Source organism: Notothenia rossii (genome assembly GCF_949606895.1).
Source record: "Notothenia rossii genome assembly, contig: scaffold_206, whole genome shotgun sequence".
NCBI lineage: Eukaryota > Metazoa > Chordata > Actinopteri > Perciformes > Nototheniidae > Notothenia > Notothenia rossii.
In genome coordinates this window covers 21,549-38,178 of record NW_027639663.1, presented here as the reverse complement: position 1 = coordinate 38,178, position 16,630 = coordinate 21,549, and the positions used below count along the sequence as shown (strand labels likewise).

The following is a 16,630-nucleotide window of genomic DNA, read 5'->3' as shown; positions in this document are numbered from 1 at the left end:
TAGTCTTATGGCCTGTGGGATGAAACTGAAAAAATAGGTACAGAAATGTTCCGACATTTTCCGATTCACATAACATTGCGTACCGGCGAGGAAAGTGAGTACAGCACTTCCTACGCCGTTTTCCCTTTATAAATCACAATCGACTCAAAATGCGGTGCAGCTTTTGCGGGCTTCACGTAACGCCCATATTTGCCTATGAATAGTCAAAGAAACGCCCATTCATTCATTCATTTTGACTGACTTTATGAAGAAGATCGCAGGAAATGACGACAGAACAGCTAAAAAATACATCTCACACCGTGTCAGATTTTGGTTATTTTGGGGAGGTCGAGATAAATCATATTGTTTGGCGGATGCAGTTTGAACCAGAGTAGCACAATGGAGGTCGGATCGTCACCAAAATAAATAAATAAGTGGTCCGAAAAAGGTTAATGACAAAATAAATACACATAGCCTTCCTCAGGCAGTGTGTTTGTACCGGGGACAGGAGACCCCCCCCCCCCCCCCCCCCCCCCCCCCTAGATTGAGAAACTGTAAGAAATGATCGGTGAATCCCTCCGGAGTGGAGTCATGACGACTGGATCTGAATTATTTTTGTGTATTTGGTGGTTTGTGTCCCCAGCTGTTGATCAGCTTTTTTGATTCTGTCCTCCTGCTTACCGCATCATTTATGAGAAAACATTTCATAACATTAACACAACATAATCCGAGGTGGCTTTAAATAACATATCCGTATTTATTTATTTCTCCAAGTTATGTTTTTGTGTGCACTGAGGAGTCGCAAACAGGCGTTTGTTTAATAATTTTAAGATTGGCTTTGATCAATGTTTGAAAATGAATTCTTCATATATGATAAATGAGTGGTAACATTCTATTTATGGTATTATTTCCACATATTTCTCTCCATTCTTCCTTCTGCCAACGGTGTCGCAGTTTCTCGTCTCTGCCGTTTTTGTGCTTAGTGCGCACGCATGGGTTAGAGTTTGCGCGGAGGACCGCACGTTTTCCCGTCAAGTTAGTATTTTATAAATCGCAAACATTGCGTAGAAACTGGCGTACGCCATTTTTTGAGCGTATATCCCTTTATAAATGGTGCCACAGATCTCTGTAGATAAATAAAGAACTACGACAGATGTGTAATATTTAAAGCAGCCGAACAATTTATTACAATGCATTCTTTTTACTTTCAAAGAGTAAAGCAAGCACTGCTGAATAAAGTATGATTTTATCTTTTACGAAACGTTTTTTTTCATATGGAATGCATCTGGAGGTCAACCAATCACAGAGCTTGAGGCAAAGCGGAACAATAGCTGAGGATTCTGGGTAGTGTAGTGTCTTCGGCCATCCTAAACTGAACAAATATTTGTTTCTCCGAATCAAAGGGAAAAATTACAAAAGCATTGCACACAATTTAAACCAATCGATGTTGTGTAATCAACAAGGATAATCTAGTGTTTTTGAGTTGATGAGTAGTGCAGATATCACTGTAAAAGCAATCGACAGTAAAGAGAATACTTACTTCCGGTTGTAAAATCCTGCGTTATCCAATGGGAATGGACGCTCACATTGCTCTCTGTAATACAATAAAGGGGACATGATCAAATCGGAATATAATGTTCTTTTAAAAAACGTTAACTAAAGGGAACAGTCTATTTGACACAGCTGAACTAATTTAATAAAAATCACAGTTGTATTACACACAATGCACTGTTTTTTGAGAACAAAAATTCGTAACTAATGCACCATAATACATTCTGACGAAAAATAAAAATGATTATGAATATAAATAAAATAAAAGAAGCCTCCCGTGAGTTACTACAAGCTATAAAGTAGATTTTAAAAATGTTTTATTGAATAAAAGCTCACTGCTGGACGTTGTAGAAATGCGTGTGTGCACCACGACAAAGCAGCCTCATACATCGGGGTTGTTTGCGTGGTGCAGACACGTAAATGTAGCAAAGTTCGTGATTCCACACGCAATGTGGTGTTAAGGAGTCGTGGTGGAGTCACGCATTCTGATGAGATCAGGTTGGTTAAAAATGTCCACCTGTTTGGCCATGAACCTGCTAAACCGAACGATCACACCTGGTAACAGTAAACAAGCTTTATCTATGCTATCACTAACATGTTCCTTCTATATCTGATAACGTTGGTGTCTCCCAGGTGCTTTTAGGATCCATTTTCTTATCCTGGTGGTCCTGGAGGGGATCCCGCTGCTGTACCTGGAGTTTGCCATCGGCCAACGCCTCAGAAATCAATCAATCAATCAATCAATGTTTATTTATATAGCCCAATATCACAAATGTTACATTTGTCTCAGTGGACTTCACAGTTTGTACAGAATATCAGTATGACAATACGACACCCTCTGTCCTTAGACCCTCACATCGTACAAGGAAAAACTTCCAGAGAAAACCCACAGTTTAAAGGGAAAAATGGGAGAAACCTCAGGGAGAGCAACAGAGGAGGGATCACTCTCCCAGGACGGACAGACGTACAATAGATGCCGTGTATAAATTGAAAAGATAATACATTTGCAACATAGGTAGTCCAAATGTTTGGAAATGCATGTGTGTATAATAGGAAGATGAATCCACGAGGATATCCATCCAGGACTTATGATCCAGGACCACAGCCACGACTCAAGATCCAGGACTCGCAATCCATGACACAGGACCGCAGGATCATCCATGACTCCGGATCCCGGCGTATATAGACACCAAAAAGAAAGAAATTTGGGGAAGCTGGGTTAATCGGAACATGAGAGTACACAGGTATAAACAGAGAGAAGGAAGAAGTAAGATGTCCCCCGACAAACTAAGCCTATATCAGCAAAACTAGGGGCTGAATCTAATCAGCCCTAACTATAAGCTTTATCAAAAAGGAAGGTCTTAAGCGCACTCTTAAAAACGGATAGGGTGTCTGCCGTCCGAATACAAACTGGAAGCTGATTCCACAAAAGTGGAGCTTGATAAGAAAAGGCTCTGGCTCCCATTGTACTTTTAGAGACTCTAGGAACAACCAGCAACCCTGCATTCTTGGAACGCAATGCCCTAGTAGGACAATAGGGTATAATGAGTTCTTTAAGGTAAGATGGCGCCTGCCCATTAAGGGCTTTGTAGGCGAGAAGAAGAATTTTAAATTCTATCCTGTGTTCTATAGGGAGCCAGTGTAAGGCAGCCAGAACAGGAGTAATGTGGTCCCTTTTCCTAACTCTGGTTAGTACACGAGCTGCAGCATTTTGAATCAGCTGAAGCGACTTGACTGACTTCTTGGTACACCCTGATAATAAGGAGTTACAATAATCCAGCCTTGAAGTAACAAATGCATGGACTAGTTTCTCTGCATCGTTTTGAGGCAAGATATGCCTGATTTTTGCAATGTTACGTAGATGGAAGTAGGCGGTCCTTGAAATTGATTTTATGTGGGTGTTAAAGGATAAATCCTGATCAAATATAACACCAAGATTCCTTACAGTCTCACTGGAGGCCAAATTAATGCCATCCATAGTTAATATATCTTTAGATAATTTGTTTCGTAGATTCTTCGGGCCAAGTACAATAACTTCAGTTTTGGTCGTGTTTAACATCAAAGTTTAAGGTCATCCACGTTTTTAAGTCCTTGAGGCAGTCTTGAATTTTATTTAGATGATTAATTTCATCAGGCTTGATTGATAAATATAGTTGAGTATCATCCGCATAACAATGAAAGTTTACAGAATGATTCCTTATAATATTGCCTAACGGAAGCATATATAGGGTGAACAAACTAGGTCCAAGCACTGAGCCCTGTGGCACTCCTTGGCTAACTTTGGTTTGCATGGAAGATTCATCGTTGACGCGTACAAACTGAGAGCGTTCAGATAGATAGGACCTAAACCAGCCTAAAGCAGTTCCCTGTATGCCAACTAAGTGCTCTAGTCTTTGCAGTAGGATATCATGGTCGATAGTATCAAATGCAGCACTAAGATCGAGCAAGACAAGAATAGAGACAAGTCCCTTGTCAGAGGCTATTAGAATGTCATTTGTGACTTTAACCAGAGCTGTCTCTGTGCTATGTTGTGTTCTAAAGCCAGACTGAAAATCTTCAAATAAATCATAGTTTTAGCCAAAGGAAAGGGAATTGTAGGGGTTTGGTCTGCAATCAGCCCCTACTTGGCTGGAGTTGGTGAGTGCCTTCATGAGGGATTTGTAGTCCTATTTGAAATAATGGAAATCTGGTTTTCTGGTATTGAGGTAAAATGTTGAAAACACTTGCCCTACGCAGATCTTTGACATAAATGTATAGCTAACCCAGCGCCATATAGATAGGAGAGTTGCGACAACGGAAGTCCAAAATGCTTGATCGTCACGTGGTTCAGGGAGACTCAATAGTTCCCCGGAAGTTCGTGGCGGGCCATTTGAATCACGATTTGAATGCATTAATACCAGGGTAGAAATGCAATTTTTGGTAATTATTGGTCAATAAAGGTTTTGTTTTGCAATATTTGTACAACATATCGATATGTGTATGTAGTTACATCAATGTTTTTTTGTTTTTTTAAAGTAGCATTTGCTAATATTTGAGGATTAAGATAAAATAAGAAGTACTTTATTGATACCAATTGGGGAAATGTTTACGCTGCAGCAGCAAAAGACAAGGCATTGTACATTAGACAGTTAAAAGACTAGAATTAAACAATCGAAAATGTAAACATCTTAAATAGAAATAAAATAGCATTACAAAAAGTAGAAAAATATACATACAGTAGTGTGAACAGCTATCTTACCAGTTAACATATACATGTTAGGCTAACGTTGCCTTGGTTAAAGAGCTTGTTTTTTATTGCTTTGAATTCTTTAAAACAAATATTATCTTCTTAAACTTGTATGGTAGTAAGGAGCATCACATCCTAATGTTTATTGATATATTTAGAGGGAGGGGATGGGAAGGAAGGTTTCAAAATTCAGATTAGATACATTTTTACCATTTCTTTCATTCATGGTGGTTTCAGTAATCCCATGGTAATTAAGGACACAAGTAATCTAAAGTAATAATGTAATCTTTATGACTTTCAGAAAGGACAGGAGACCCACGGGTGCCGATCAACTATTGTCAACTGACAGCACAATGAGTCAAAGGACTAGCAGCAGCAGCAGCAGCATGATGATGTTAAATGTGTTGTTTTAGGAACATCCATTGTAAATAAATGGAATTCAGTAAACATTGAATAGCATATCATGCAGTTGGTCTGTGCCTTTTCCTCCGTGTTGTCCTGGCATATAGTCTCCACCATGGTTTGCTGTTCTGCCTGGGGATGCTCCAAGCGCTCAGAGAAAGGAGTACACATGTAAAGTTTCCCCACTGACACAGAGAGGAGGAAAGAATGGCTGACTCAAGTCAGCAGGAGCAATTTAACTATCACAAAAGACAACAACAGCAACAACACATGTGAGGGGATCATATTTTTCACAAAACAAAGAACACACCATTGGGAAGCTTAACGTCTGTTTAATCAAAATAAGGAACAGGGACAGGCTTGCAGAACTCTGGGAGTTGAAACTCAGGTGCAGGGTGAGGGTCTAATTGCAGGTCTTCAGGCTCCCTGGGGTTCCTGTGCTGAAAGAGGGAGACAGGAGAAAGGGTTAGATACAACTAGCAACCTATAGGATGGGAAATTGCTGACCTATTTGAAACTTACCTTGTGTTTTCACTCTCACTTAAGTCCCTCTCCTATTGCCATCAATCCAAAATCAGCTGACTGCAACACAATACAGACAGGTAATAATCAACAGAATCACAAGGACATTATGGCTCTGCTAAAAACACTCACCCATAAGTTACGTTTTTGTTTACTGTTTGGAAGTCTCAAATATGCACTCTAAATCCATATCAATAGCGATGTATCACAAACATAGCTCTCTTCCTTATTATTATGTAACGTTAACTATAATATACTAGCTTGAACTCCAAAAAAGATATCCTCATTTATCCACCTCCACCCACTACAATCACACGCCCCAATGTTATATTTAACTAATATTTAACTCCCTCCACCCCGGATAAAAGCACGTTAAGAAGCCCCTTTTCTCTAATTCCACAACGTTGGAAGAAATAACGTTAAGAGAACGGATTAATAGGCTGTTCATGGTTAACGTGTGTTGCTAACTTTGCTCCGATCTATATGGTGCTGAGCTCTGAGCTAACCCTTTAGTTATCATCGACCTGGTTCCCTCGATAAAGGCTAATGGAATTTTTCCATTGGGTTCCATCTGTGGCCAACAAGAATTTGAGATAATCTTCACAAAGGAATACCACATTTATTATTTTTAAAGCGTAAATGTAGTTGCCAAGTAAAAATCTAACTTCAAGCACTAAATGTCAATACTACGGTCCAATGACCTTACCACATAGTGGTTGAGTTTCCACTTGCTTGGCATGATGACTCTTAAAACCTCTTAGGCCCCTGGGACCCGGTTCCGGGGCCGAAATCGCGTCATTTGCAGGAAACAACGTCTAAGGAACCTTAATATTTAGTAAACTATGAATATTTTATATCCATATAACGGGGAAAAACTCATTTAACTGATATTTTTCATTTAAAAAAAAAAAAAACCCACACAATGCTAACAGTGAGCCTCTGAATTAGCCCCGAGCGAAAAATGCTAACCTGTTACTGCACCGAAAATCACTCCTAGCTCCCTTATTACTTATCCTAGCTGCACATCCAACACATCGTTTATGATCGTAAAGACACAGAATCTAACGGTGCCCACCTCAACACTGAAAGATACAAACTCGCGACGTTATCAACAAAAACAAGTGGCGCTAGGTAGCCCACAACGCTAACATGGCTTACCTTCGTCTTTGTCTGGTCTAAACTGGTCTTCAATGGCATTAAAACGATAACAACGATGATGTAGTTAATCCATAGGTTAATATCCAATGTGGCTGTGTCCCCTTTGAAATGTTCTGATAATCTATAAGCAATAAAACTGCAATTCCGTTTAAAAAAAGTAGAGCAGGCCATTCCTACGCTCTGTAGCTTCATTGAATGCGTGAAGACGCCATCTTCTTTTTTTAACATGAGTGTGTGCGGGACGATTTCCCTTTGATTCTATTGGCTCTAACGATCAGAAAGAGATGTCACATGTCAAAATCGAAGAAGGGGGGCCAGAGATATGGAAAATCCACCCAAATGGCCCCAGAAGAGGTTTCTTTTGCTAAATCTGTCTAAAAAGGTCAAATATCACTTTTTTTGCATCAATCTTGATACAGGGTACTTATTATATGTTGTACTTTGGATTCCTAAAGCTATTAGTCTACTAACCCATCATCCTAGGTTAGTTTTCTCACTATAAGTACAACATATTTTTTGGACGGACACTATAATTTACAGTTTTTTACCATGTTCAATCTGAATTTTCTTTAAAATAAAAAACATCTATATTGATTCTGATTTTTTTTAGATCCAACTCACAGGTTTATCATTACTTTGAGAAAAAAGATTATTAATTTAACCCTTTTAGAAGGGAAGATATGGTCATTTGTTCTGGGAATGTCATTTTCGAGCCTGAAACCTGAAAAACAGGCTTGGGGCTTAAGAGGTTCACCAACAACCTCTGTAGTCTCATTCAGCCACTTGACATCAAGTAGATTAAAAAAATCCCAAGTGGTGCTGTATGAACAGACACGTTTGATTTCCTAGAAACGTGATATGTAATCGTCAATTTCAGTTTAATATTTCCGAATATTTTCTAAGGGAATTTCTTGTTTTTTCACCCTTCCTCTAGATCTAGTGTCTGAGTGCAAACGCAGCTCTCCAGTGGACTACTTCTGGTACAGAGAGACGTTGAACATCTCGGTGACTATAGAGGACGCCGGAGGAGTGCAGTGGTGGATGGTTCTGTGTTTGGCTACTGGGTGGAGTGTGCTCTATATCTGCTGCATCAGAGGGATTGAGACCACAGGCAAGGTAGGGTGGCCTTCACTTTCTATGATTTGGCAGCATTGATGTCTCATGCTTCACATCAGATGATGACGATATACTGGGAGTATTAGTTGATTTCCCCTGCTATGATAATTCATGTTGATACCATTTGGCACTGTGAGTATGGATCAGAAAAGTGATAAAAGAAGTCTAACTTCATTTAACTCAGATAGGAAGGAATATTTTATGATGCTAACACCCATGCTCCACATAGATGGTAGATTAGATTCGGCAAGTCCCACGAAACTTCACTGTTCTTAGTTAGTCAGTAATACTGAGAATCACTCAGCTTTGAAGGCTGTCAGGCATTTTAGATTAACTCGACAAACACCATGAGGCTTGTTCTCCCAAACCCTGGTCTTGATGACCGAATCCCGTCTCATGCAGACCTGGAGAGATTGGAGAAGGAGGAGGCAGGGGACAGGCCCAAATGGGACAACAAAGCCCAGTACCTGCTCACCTGTGTGGGCTTCTGCGTGGGACTTGGCAACGTTTGGAGGTTCCCTTACCTGTGTCAGAGCCACGGAGGAGGTAAGCTGGGATGAGGATCATTTTCTGTAAACTCAGTTTGTTCAAAGGTTTCTCCAAGACTGCAATATACAATAAACTTAAGATATAAAAAGAAAAGACATCAAATTCTGCAAGTCACACAAGGGTACACGTAAACGCAGGAATAAGTCAACTGTGTCCATGTCAAAAGTCAAATGAAATACTGTCCTGAGTCTGGTGGTCTTGATCCGGGTGTGCTGAAATTATAAAAAATGATCTCAATGCGTCTTTACTTGTTTCCAGAAGTTGATGATGGCTTTTCCAAAACTTGGTCAGTCTACATTTGGTCAAAGTTTAACCTAGAAACCTCATCTCTAATTATAATGGATTGTAACTCATTAACAGACCCATCTGAAGGTAATTATTAGATTATTACTTAAAGGTGGGGTAGGTAAGTTTGAGAAACCGGCTCGAGATACACTTTTTGTTATATTCCATTGAATGCTCTTAACATCCCGATAGCAATGAATATCTGAAGTGCTTTGACAAAAAATCTATTAAAAAAATGTCATCTGTGGAAGCCGTAGTACTGTAAAAAGCACGGCGATTTTTTTTATGAATTGACGTGTTGTAAAAAATATCTAAATGACGATCACACGTGGTAACAGTAAACAAGCTTTATCTATGCTATCACTAACATGTTCCTTCTATATCTGATAACGTTGGTGCCTCCAAGGTGCTTTTATGATCCCTTTTCTTATCCTGGTGGTCCTGGAGGGGATCCCGCTGCTGTACCTGGAGTTCGCCATCGGCCAACGCCTCAGAAAAGGAAGTGTAGGGGTTTGGTCTGCAATCAGCCCCTACTTGGCTGGAGTTGGTGAGTGCCTTCATTTGTAGTCCTATTTGAAATAATGGAAATCTGGTTTTCATGGTATTGAGGTAAAATGTTGAAAACACTTGCCCTACGCAGATCTTTGACATAAATGTATAGCTAACCCATTAGTTATCATCGCCCTGGTTCCCTCGACAAAGGCTAATGGGATTTTTCCATTGGGTTCCATCTGTGGCCAACAAGAGTTTGAGATAATCTTCACAAAGGAATACCACATTTATTATTTTTAAAGCGTAAATGTAGTTGCCAAGTAAAAATCTAACTTCAAGCACTAAATGTTAATACCACGGTCCAATGACCTTACCACATAGTAGTTGAGTTTCCACTTGCTTGGTTCTGACTCTTAATGTTCACCAACAACCTCTGTAGTCTCATTTAGCCACTTGACATCAAGTAGCTTAAAAAATCCCAAATGGTACTGTATGTACAGACACATTTGATTTCCTAGAAACGTGATATGTAATCCTTATATTTACCATGGACCTTGATTATGGGATCTAACCGAAATCCATAAAAACCCAACAAAAAACATACATTTCAAATCCAAGGAACCAGGAGTGCAAAAACGCTGACATATTTCCTGATTTAAAGTCTCCCTTTCTAAAGAACCCTATAATAGATCCTTTTGCACTCTGGAAGTATTAATAATTTCTGTGGTGCAATATTTAACACTGTTTCTTCCCCTTCTATTTCAGGTGTTGCGTCCATGACTGTCTCCTTCTTAGTGGGCATGTACTACAACACCATCATCGCCTGGGTGATGTGGTATTTCTTCAACTCTTTCCAGAGCCCCCTGCCATGGAGCCAGTGTCCTCTCAATGACAATCTCACAGGCATGTCACCATTTTAAAAACACGTTTTCAATTTCAGTTTAATATTTCCGAATATGTTCTAAGGGGATTTCTTGTTTTTTCACCCTTCCTCTAGATCTAGTGTCTGAGTGCAAACGCAGCTCTCCAGTGGACTACTTCTGGTACAGAGAGACGTTGAACATCTCGGTGACTATAGAGGACGCCGGAGGAGTGCAGTGGTGGATGGTTCTGTGTTTGGCTACTGCGTGGAGTGTGCTCTATATCTGCTGCATCAGAGGGATTGAGACCACAGGCAAGGTGGGGTGGCCTTCACTTTCTATGATTTGGCAGCATTGATGTCTCATGCTTCACATCAGATGATGACGATATACTGTATCCGACCCTAGGTTAGAGTTTTAAATCAGAATATTGTTATTTATTTAGTGGCTCCATTTGAAAAATAATTAAAAGGCAATAATAGTTTTACCACAGCAGTACCAGGCAATTATTGTCTGTATAAATAACAGCATGTCATAAATGATGGCTCATTTCCAGTAAGTGTTCCAATAACCCAATAAACCATCACGCACATAACAAGTCTCTGGGAGTATAAAAAAACCAAGGCCCGAGCTGCGGCCAAACTAAATGATGCAATGGTTCATGTAAATCAATGGCTTACTGACTCACAGCTATATCTGAATGTTAAGAAGACAGTCTGTATGTTTTTTAGCAAGACCAACACTGTATCACACTGTGAACCCAAGGTCTATGTGTCTGGGGAGGTCATTCAAACAGTTACACATTTTAAATATCTAGGCATTATCCTTGACACTACTTTATCCTTCAAAAAACAAGTGAGAAAGGTAATGCAAATAACTAAATACAATCTAGTGAACTTTAGATATATAAGGTACTGTTTGACAACACCTGTAGCAAAACTCTATATGACTGCCATGATCCTTCCCCACCTAACAGACTGTATGACCAGCTGGATCCAGGCGAATAGCACAACATTAAGGCCTATCCTGTCACTTCACAAACAAGCTCTCAAAGTTTTGGACAGAAAACCTAAGCTATACCACCATTGCAAAATCCTGGACAAACATAACCTGCTCAGCTGGGAAAATATTTTAAAACACACTGATGCATGTCTCATTTTTTAAATTCTAAACGGCAAGGCAACCCCCACCACTCTGCACTTTTATACAGCAGAAACATTCAAACAGCAGAACCACAAGGTCTGCCCTAAGAGCGGACTGTGTAGTCCCTCTTAGGTCCAGTCCCTTTGGTAAACACTGTTTCTCTGTGAGGGCACCAACACTCTGGAACACAATACCAATAGCCTACAGATAAGGAATAACACCTCCTATCATACATTTAACCACAATCATAAGAACTGGCTTTTAAGCTGTTTATTTATTGTACTGATGTTGTCTGCTATACTCTATTTAATTATGATTTTATTTTCTAGTCTTGTTGTGGTCATTTAACATCTTGCCAAGGACAACAGTTGAAAATTAGCCTGCTGGCTAATACTGGCTCATTTACAGCAATGTGAATTAAGGTGCACTGTCCTTTAAATAAATAAACAAACAAACAAACAAACAAATTAGTTGATTTCCCCTGCTATGATGATTCATGTTGACACCATTTGGCACTGTGAGTATGGATCAGAAAAGTGATAAGAGAAGTTTAACTTTGTCTCAGTGAAAAGAGCTACAGGAAGTGTCAACAGATAATGTAATGTTATTGTAAAATGGTTTACCTCTCTGCCAGGCTGTATACGTCACCTCCACTCTGCCATACGTGGTCCTCACCATCTTCCTCATCAGAGGACTGACCCTGAAAGGATCTGTAGATGGAATCAAGTTCCTCTTCACGCCAGATGTTGGTATTATCATTAGATGTAGTACTCCTGACATTTGCATTGGAAGACACACTCACCACTCTGATGATGATATTATCAATCTCTAGCTAGATGAGTTGGTGAACCCGGCAACGTGGTTGGATGCAGGAGCCCAAGTGTTTTACTCCTTCTCTCTGGCTTTTGGAGGTCTCATCTCATTCTCCAGCTACAACTCTATTCAGTAAGACCATGTTGACTCTAAATAACACCTAATCTATCAGCTGCAATGAACAGAATAAAGTCACATAAATGCAATGTTCTTATTTAATGTATTTTCTTGCAAAAACGTCTAACAAAACTCTTCCTTTTGTACTTTTCTACCAGCAACAACTGTGAGCAAGATGCTGTTATCATCTCTCTTATTAATGGATTTACTTCTATCTTTGCCGCCACTGTCATCTACTCCATCATCGGCTTCCGGGCAACGGAGCAGTTTGACGCGTGCCTTCATGAGTATGTGCATGGAACATTATGTTAAAGGTCCCATGTCATGCTTTTCCGGTTATTACCCGTCCCCTTGTGTTTTATGAAGGTTTTTCTGCATGTAAACGGTGTGCAGAGTCAAAACCCTTAAAGTACACCCTGTAGCGAGTAAAACTCTAACACAGAAAATACCTCCCCAAAACGCCTCGTTGGTGAAACGTCATCATCCATTTGATTCGAAAGCACGTACCCGGAACTAAATGGGCCAATCCGTGGAGCCGTTACGTTACGTCCGCGGAGTCATTACGTTAAGCCCCCGCTGATTGGTCCAAATTGACCAATCCACACACACACTCAGTGCATGCAGCTCTGCTGATCTCTCCTCCCTGGCTTCAGGCTGATAACAGACAGTTGGGATCGCGGCGAAATTCTCTCTGCAGACCCATTCTCACAGCGTTTATCAACCTATAAACCTTTTTCTTACTCAATATCAAGCCACACTTATTGTTTTTATTTTGGCTGTGACTTTGTATGTGTTCAGGTGGAGTTTGGCTGTGTTTGGCTGTGTATCCCTAAACAAGGAAATCACACCTCCACGGAGCTCAGCGCGATTCGTACCGACCAATACGGGCTCAATACGGGCCCCTCCCTGTGAGCACACTGGGCTCACAGGTAGGGGGGGGGGGGGGGGGGGGGGGGAGAGCTGCAGCGAGCCGTTTAGTGGAGAAAGTGAATACTGCTGAATACACATATTTTAGAGAGATGCTGTATGCGAAACCAATGTGAGTTTGAAAAATTGCACAGTATTTTTCTATTTTAGTATACCTCAACAATGGAATTATGATCAGTGGAAATGGCCATGACATGGGACCTTTAATTGTTATCGAGGCAAAAGTATTGTTTTTCAGTCACACCATTTAATCATTTTCCATTTCAGAAACATCTTGTTGCTGCTAAATGCGTTTGATCTTTCTGAGGGGATGTTCACAGAGGGCAACTACGATGAAGTTCTGCAGAATCTCAACAGCACGATCTCGGGGTCAGAGGTCATTCAGGGGCTGGACCTCAGCATCTGCAACCTCAGGACCTTTCTTAGTGAAGTACGACTTTTTTTTGGGAGGCATCAATATGTTTTTACTCAGTTTACAATTATTTTGAGAATGAAAGGCTATTTAAGACTGTATTGAAAAAATAAATAATCCTGTAGGTCATAATCACTTTCAAAAAGTGTCAAAATAAAGTCTAAATATCTAAAAAATAATAAGAATTATTCTTAAAGTCATATGACCTAATGTTTGAAAAATAAAAATAATGAGAACATTTCTCAAAATAATGATTTTGTATCTAAAACTAAAAGGACTTTACTCTATCTCAAGATAATGGGAAACTGTCCAAAATAATGACTTAGTATCTGAAAATAATTAGTCGTAATCCTAAAATATACTTAAATATAATAGACTTTTTCTAAATAATGACCTAGTATCACATTATAATGAGAAACTCTCTCCAAAAATAATGACTCAAAATATTAAAATGCTATCCTAAAATAAGTTTCTCTTAATTTTGAGACATTACGTTATTCTGTTGAGATGCTAATTCAATATTCCAGAAGGTTTGTCTTAATAATGACTTCATGGGTCATTTTTTCATCACAAAGCTAATCTTTTTTAGATTTTCTTCTAAAAGGGCTTTCATAATGAAATGGTAATTGTGCACTTTCCTTCCAGGGAGTGGAGGGAACCGGCCTTGCCTTTATTGTGTTCACAGAGGCCATCACAAAGATGCCTGTTTCTCCTCTTTGGTCCGTTCTGTTTTTCATCATGCTCTTCTGCCTCGGGCTCTCCACCATGTTTGGAAGTATAGAGGGAGTCGTGGTCCCCCTGCAGGACCTACAAATCTTTCCTAAGAACTGTCCTAAAGAGGTGCTCACAGGTAAATGATCCTTCACCCATGTGTGCTGGCACATTTCTACAGAGTAAGGGTTAAGTAACTTTGTGTATAAGGTACTTACCACACACAATGAGATGTTTTTCCGCATTTCTTTAGGAGTCGTATGCCTTGTGTCCTTCTCGATTGCGCTCATCTTTGCTCTGCCGTCTGGAAATTACTGGTTAGCCCTCTTCGACAGCTTCGCAGGCTCCATCCCGCTGCTCATTATCGCCTTCTGTGAGATGACTGCCGTGGCCTACCTGTATGGAATGGACAGGTAAGATGTTAAGACAACAGGAGATAGCTGAGCCTATTGCAATAATCCCATCATTTAGTCCCAAAATGGAAGTTATACGTCTTTTACAATTGATTATTATGACATTCCTCCAGAGTCCTAAGTCAAATCTACCTTCTTTGATAGGTTTAACAAAGACATTGAGTTCATGATTGGACACAAACCCAACATCTTCTGGCAGGCGGCGTGGAGAGTGGTCAGCCCTTTGATCGTTTTGGTCATCTTTGTGTTTTACTTTGTCACCAAAGTCAACTCTGAACTCACATACCTCACCTGGAATCCAAACTCGGTATGTTTCACAACTGTTGTAAGATATATTCCTCCAAATGATCACATTAAAAGAATATTTTCTGTGTCATGTTTACAGGAAAACTTCCCCGTATTGGAGGCGATACCCTATCCTAGCTGGGTCTACATTATCATTTTCCTTTTGGCTGGACTTCCAAGTCTTTTTATCCCAGGATTTGCTTTATACAAATTATTCCAAAGATGCTGCTGCAAGAAAAACATAAATATCCTTGAGCTCAACACTGTATCAGCCAAAGTCAACATGTATGACAATCAATAAACTGTCTTACATTTCTTTGACTGAAGGATGTTCTGTGTGGATGCTCTGTGGCTGTGGGTTTTTCTTAGTGCGCTTCAGTTTCCTCCCAAAATCCAACGTGTACAATTGCTTTCACCCGGTGTCAGCTTGGATTGGCTCCAACCCTCTAATCTAAGATATAAACATTGAATGAAACAAGTATATTCAAACAATTGAAAACAGGCCTAAACAGAAATACTATGCAATATGGGTAGAGGGCAGAGAGTAATGTCAAATGACAGTACAATTGACTAATCATATCTTCCCTCTAAATGGGTGGGTGTTATTATCGCGGACTTTATGACAAGTTCCGCCCGCTGTGAAACTTTTCTTGTTTCCATAGCAACAACAACTTCCTGTCAACAGCGTTAACTCGCCTTCAAAATAAAAGCATACCAAATTACACTTCAGACATACAACTGCAACGAAATTAACAAACACAATGCAATATCCTTTTCAATTTCAAAGAACACAAATAGGGTTATTTACAGGTGTTGTTTTGTGTGATAGAGGGTCGCTTTCATTGATGCGTTTTGCACCCCGGGCCGTTGTTTTGATATTCCGCTGAAGTATACGCTGTGACCGCTGTGACGTAATAACTCGAGGGAAGGGGTGGGGTTCAGAGTGCCTAGGTATAAAAGTCACGGCTCGCCACTGTGATGCACATAGTGTATAAACTATTGAAAAAGACAAATAATAGAACAGACTAATACATTCAAATCAACCTTGGAGAAGGGTCAGAGCGATGGCCATTATAAAATTCAACAGTTTTAATGCTTTAAGTTTAATGCTTCCACACACCAGCTGAGCGATAACATTGTTCAGCTTGTTTTCTGTAACAGAAATAGCTTTAAAACATGGCAGAATTAGCAAGCTGATAGATAGCAAGCTGTCAGTGAGCTGCACCCACATGTGGTTTCACAATAACAAGCAACAACATTTGGCAATTTCCTATATAATGGCCAATGACCAGAAAAATCTGTGCGATGTCCATTTTACTCAAATTGTATTAAACTGTATTCTATTTTTATACACTGATGGCTTTATGTACATCTTTTAAATGACCAGCTATAGATCACCAGTCATCAAACACCATTCTGTAAGTTCCTGCATTTGGTTAGTAATCCTATTAGAAGGATACACTTATTAGGTGTTATGCATTCTGAATCGCTCAACAATTACATGGCAGATTTTTTCCCTGGTATGAACGCAAACAGAAAATAACTTCCTTCTCTACTCAGTTGTGATAACTACTAAAATAATCAGGATTAGAACCGTTTAGAATTAGATTTTCCATCCTGAGATAATGTGGACAAGGTGTGGTGTATTGATCGATATGATACGCTTGTA

The 16,630-nt window shown here is 39.8% G+C and overlaps 1 protein-coding gene and 1 long non-coding RNA gene across 2 annotated transcripts; one reads left to right on the top strand and one right to left on the bottom strand.

The window, feature by feature from the left end:
* Positions 1 to 5,474: 5,474 nt before the first annotated feature.
* On the bottom strand, positions 5,475 to 12,218 carry LOC307027544. Its single transcript, XR_013804676.1, has 6 exons — positions 12,086 to 12,218; positions 11,907 to 11,993; positions 9,254 to 9,357; positions 8,479 to 8,715; positions 5,681 to 5,740; positions 5,475 to 5,598 (listed from the first exon to the last, which is right to left on the bottom strand). It is a non-coding gene; the product is annotated as an uncharacterized lncRNA (long non-coding RNA).
* On the top strand, positions 7,970 to 15,276 carry LOC307027542 (sodium-dependent neutral amino acid transporter B(0)AT1-like). Its single transcript, XM_079695815.1, has 12 exons — positions 7,970 to 8,500; positions 9,195 to 9,335; positions 10,046 to 10,183; positions 10,278 to 10,459; positions 11,918 to 12,028; positions 12,116 to 12,228; positions 12,372 to 12,500; positions 13,408 to 13,570; positions 14,198 to 14,402; positions 14,517 to 14,676; positions 14,821 to 14,983; positions 15,062 to 15,276. The coding sequence occupies exons 1-12, from the start codon at positions 8,302 to 8,304 to the stop codon at positions 15,260 to 15,262; spliced, it is 1,905 nt and encodes a 634-aa protein (XP_079551941.1). The 5' UTR covers positions 7,970 to 8,301; the 3' UTR covers positions 15,263 to 15,276.
* The last annotated feature ends 1,354 nt before the right edge of the window (positions 15,277 to 16,630 follow it).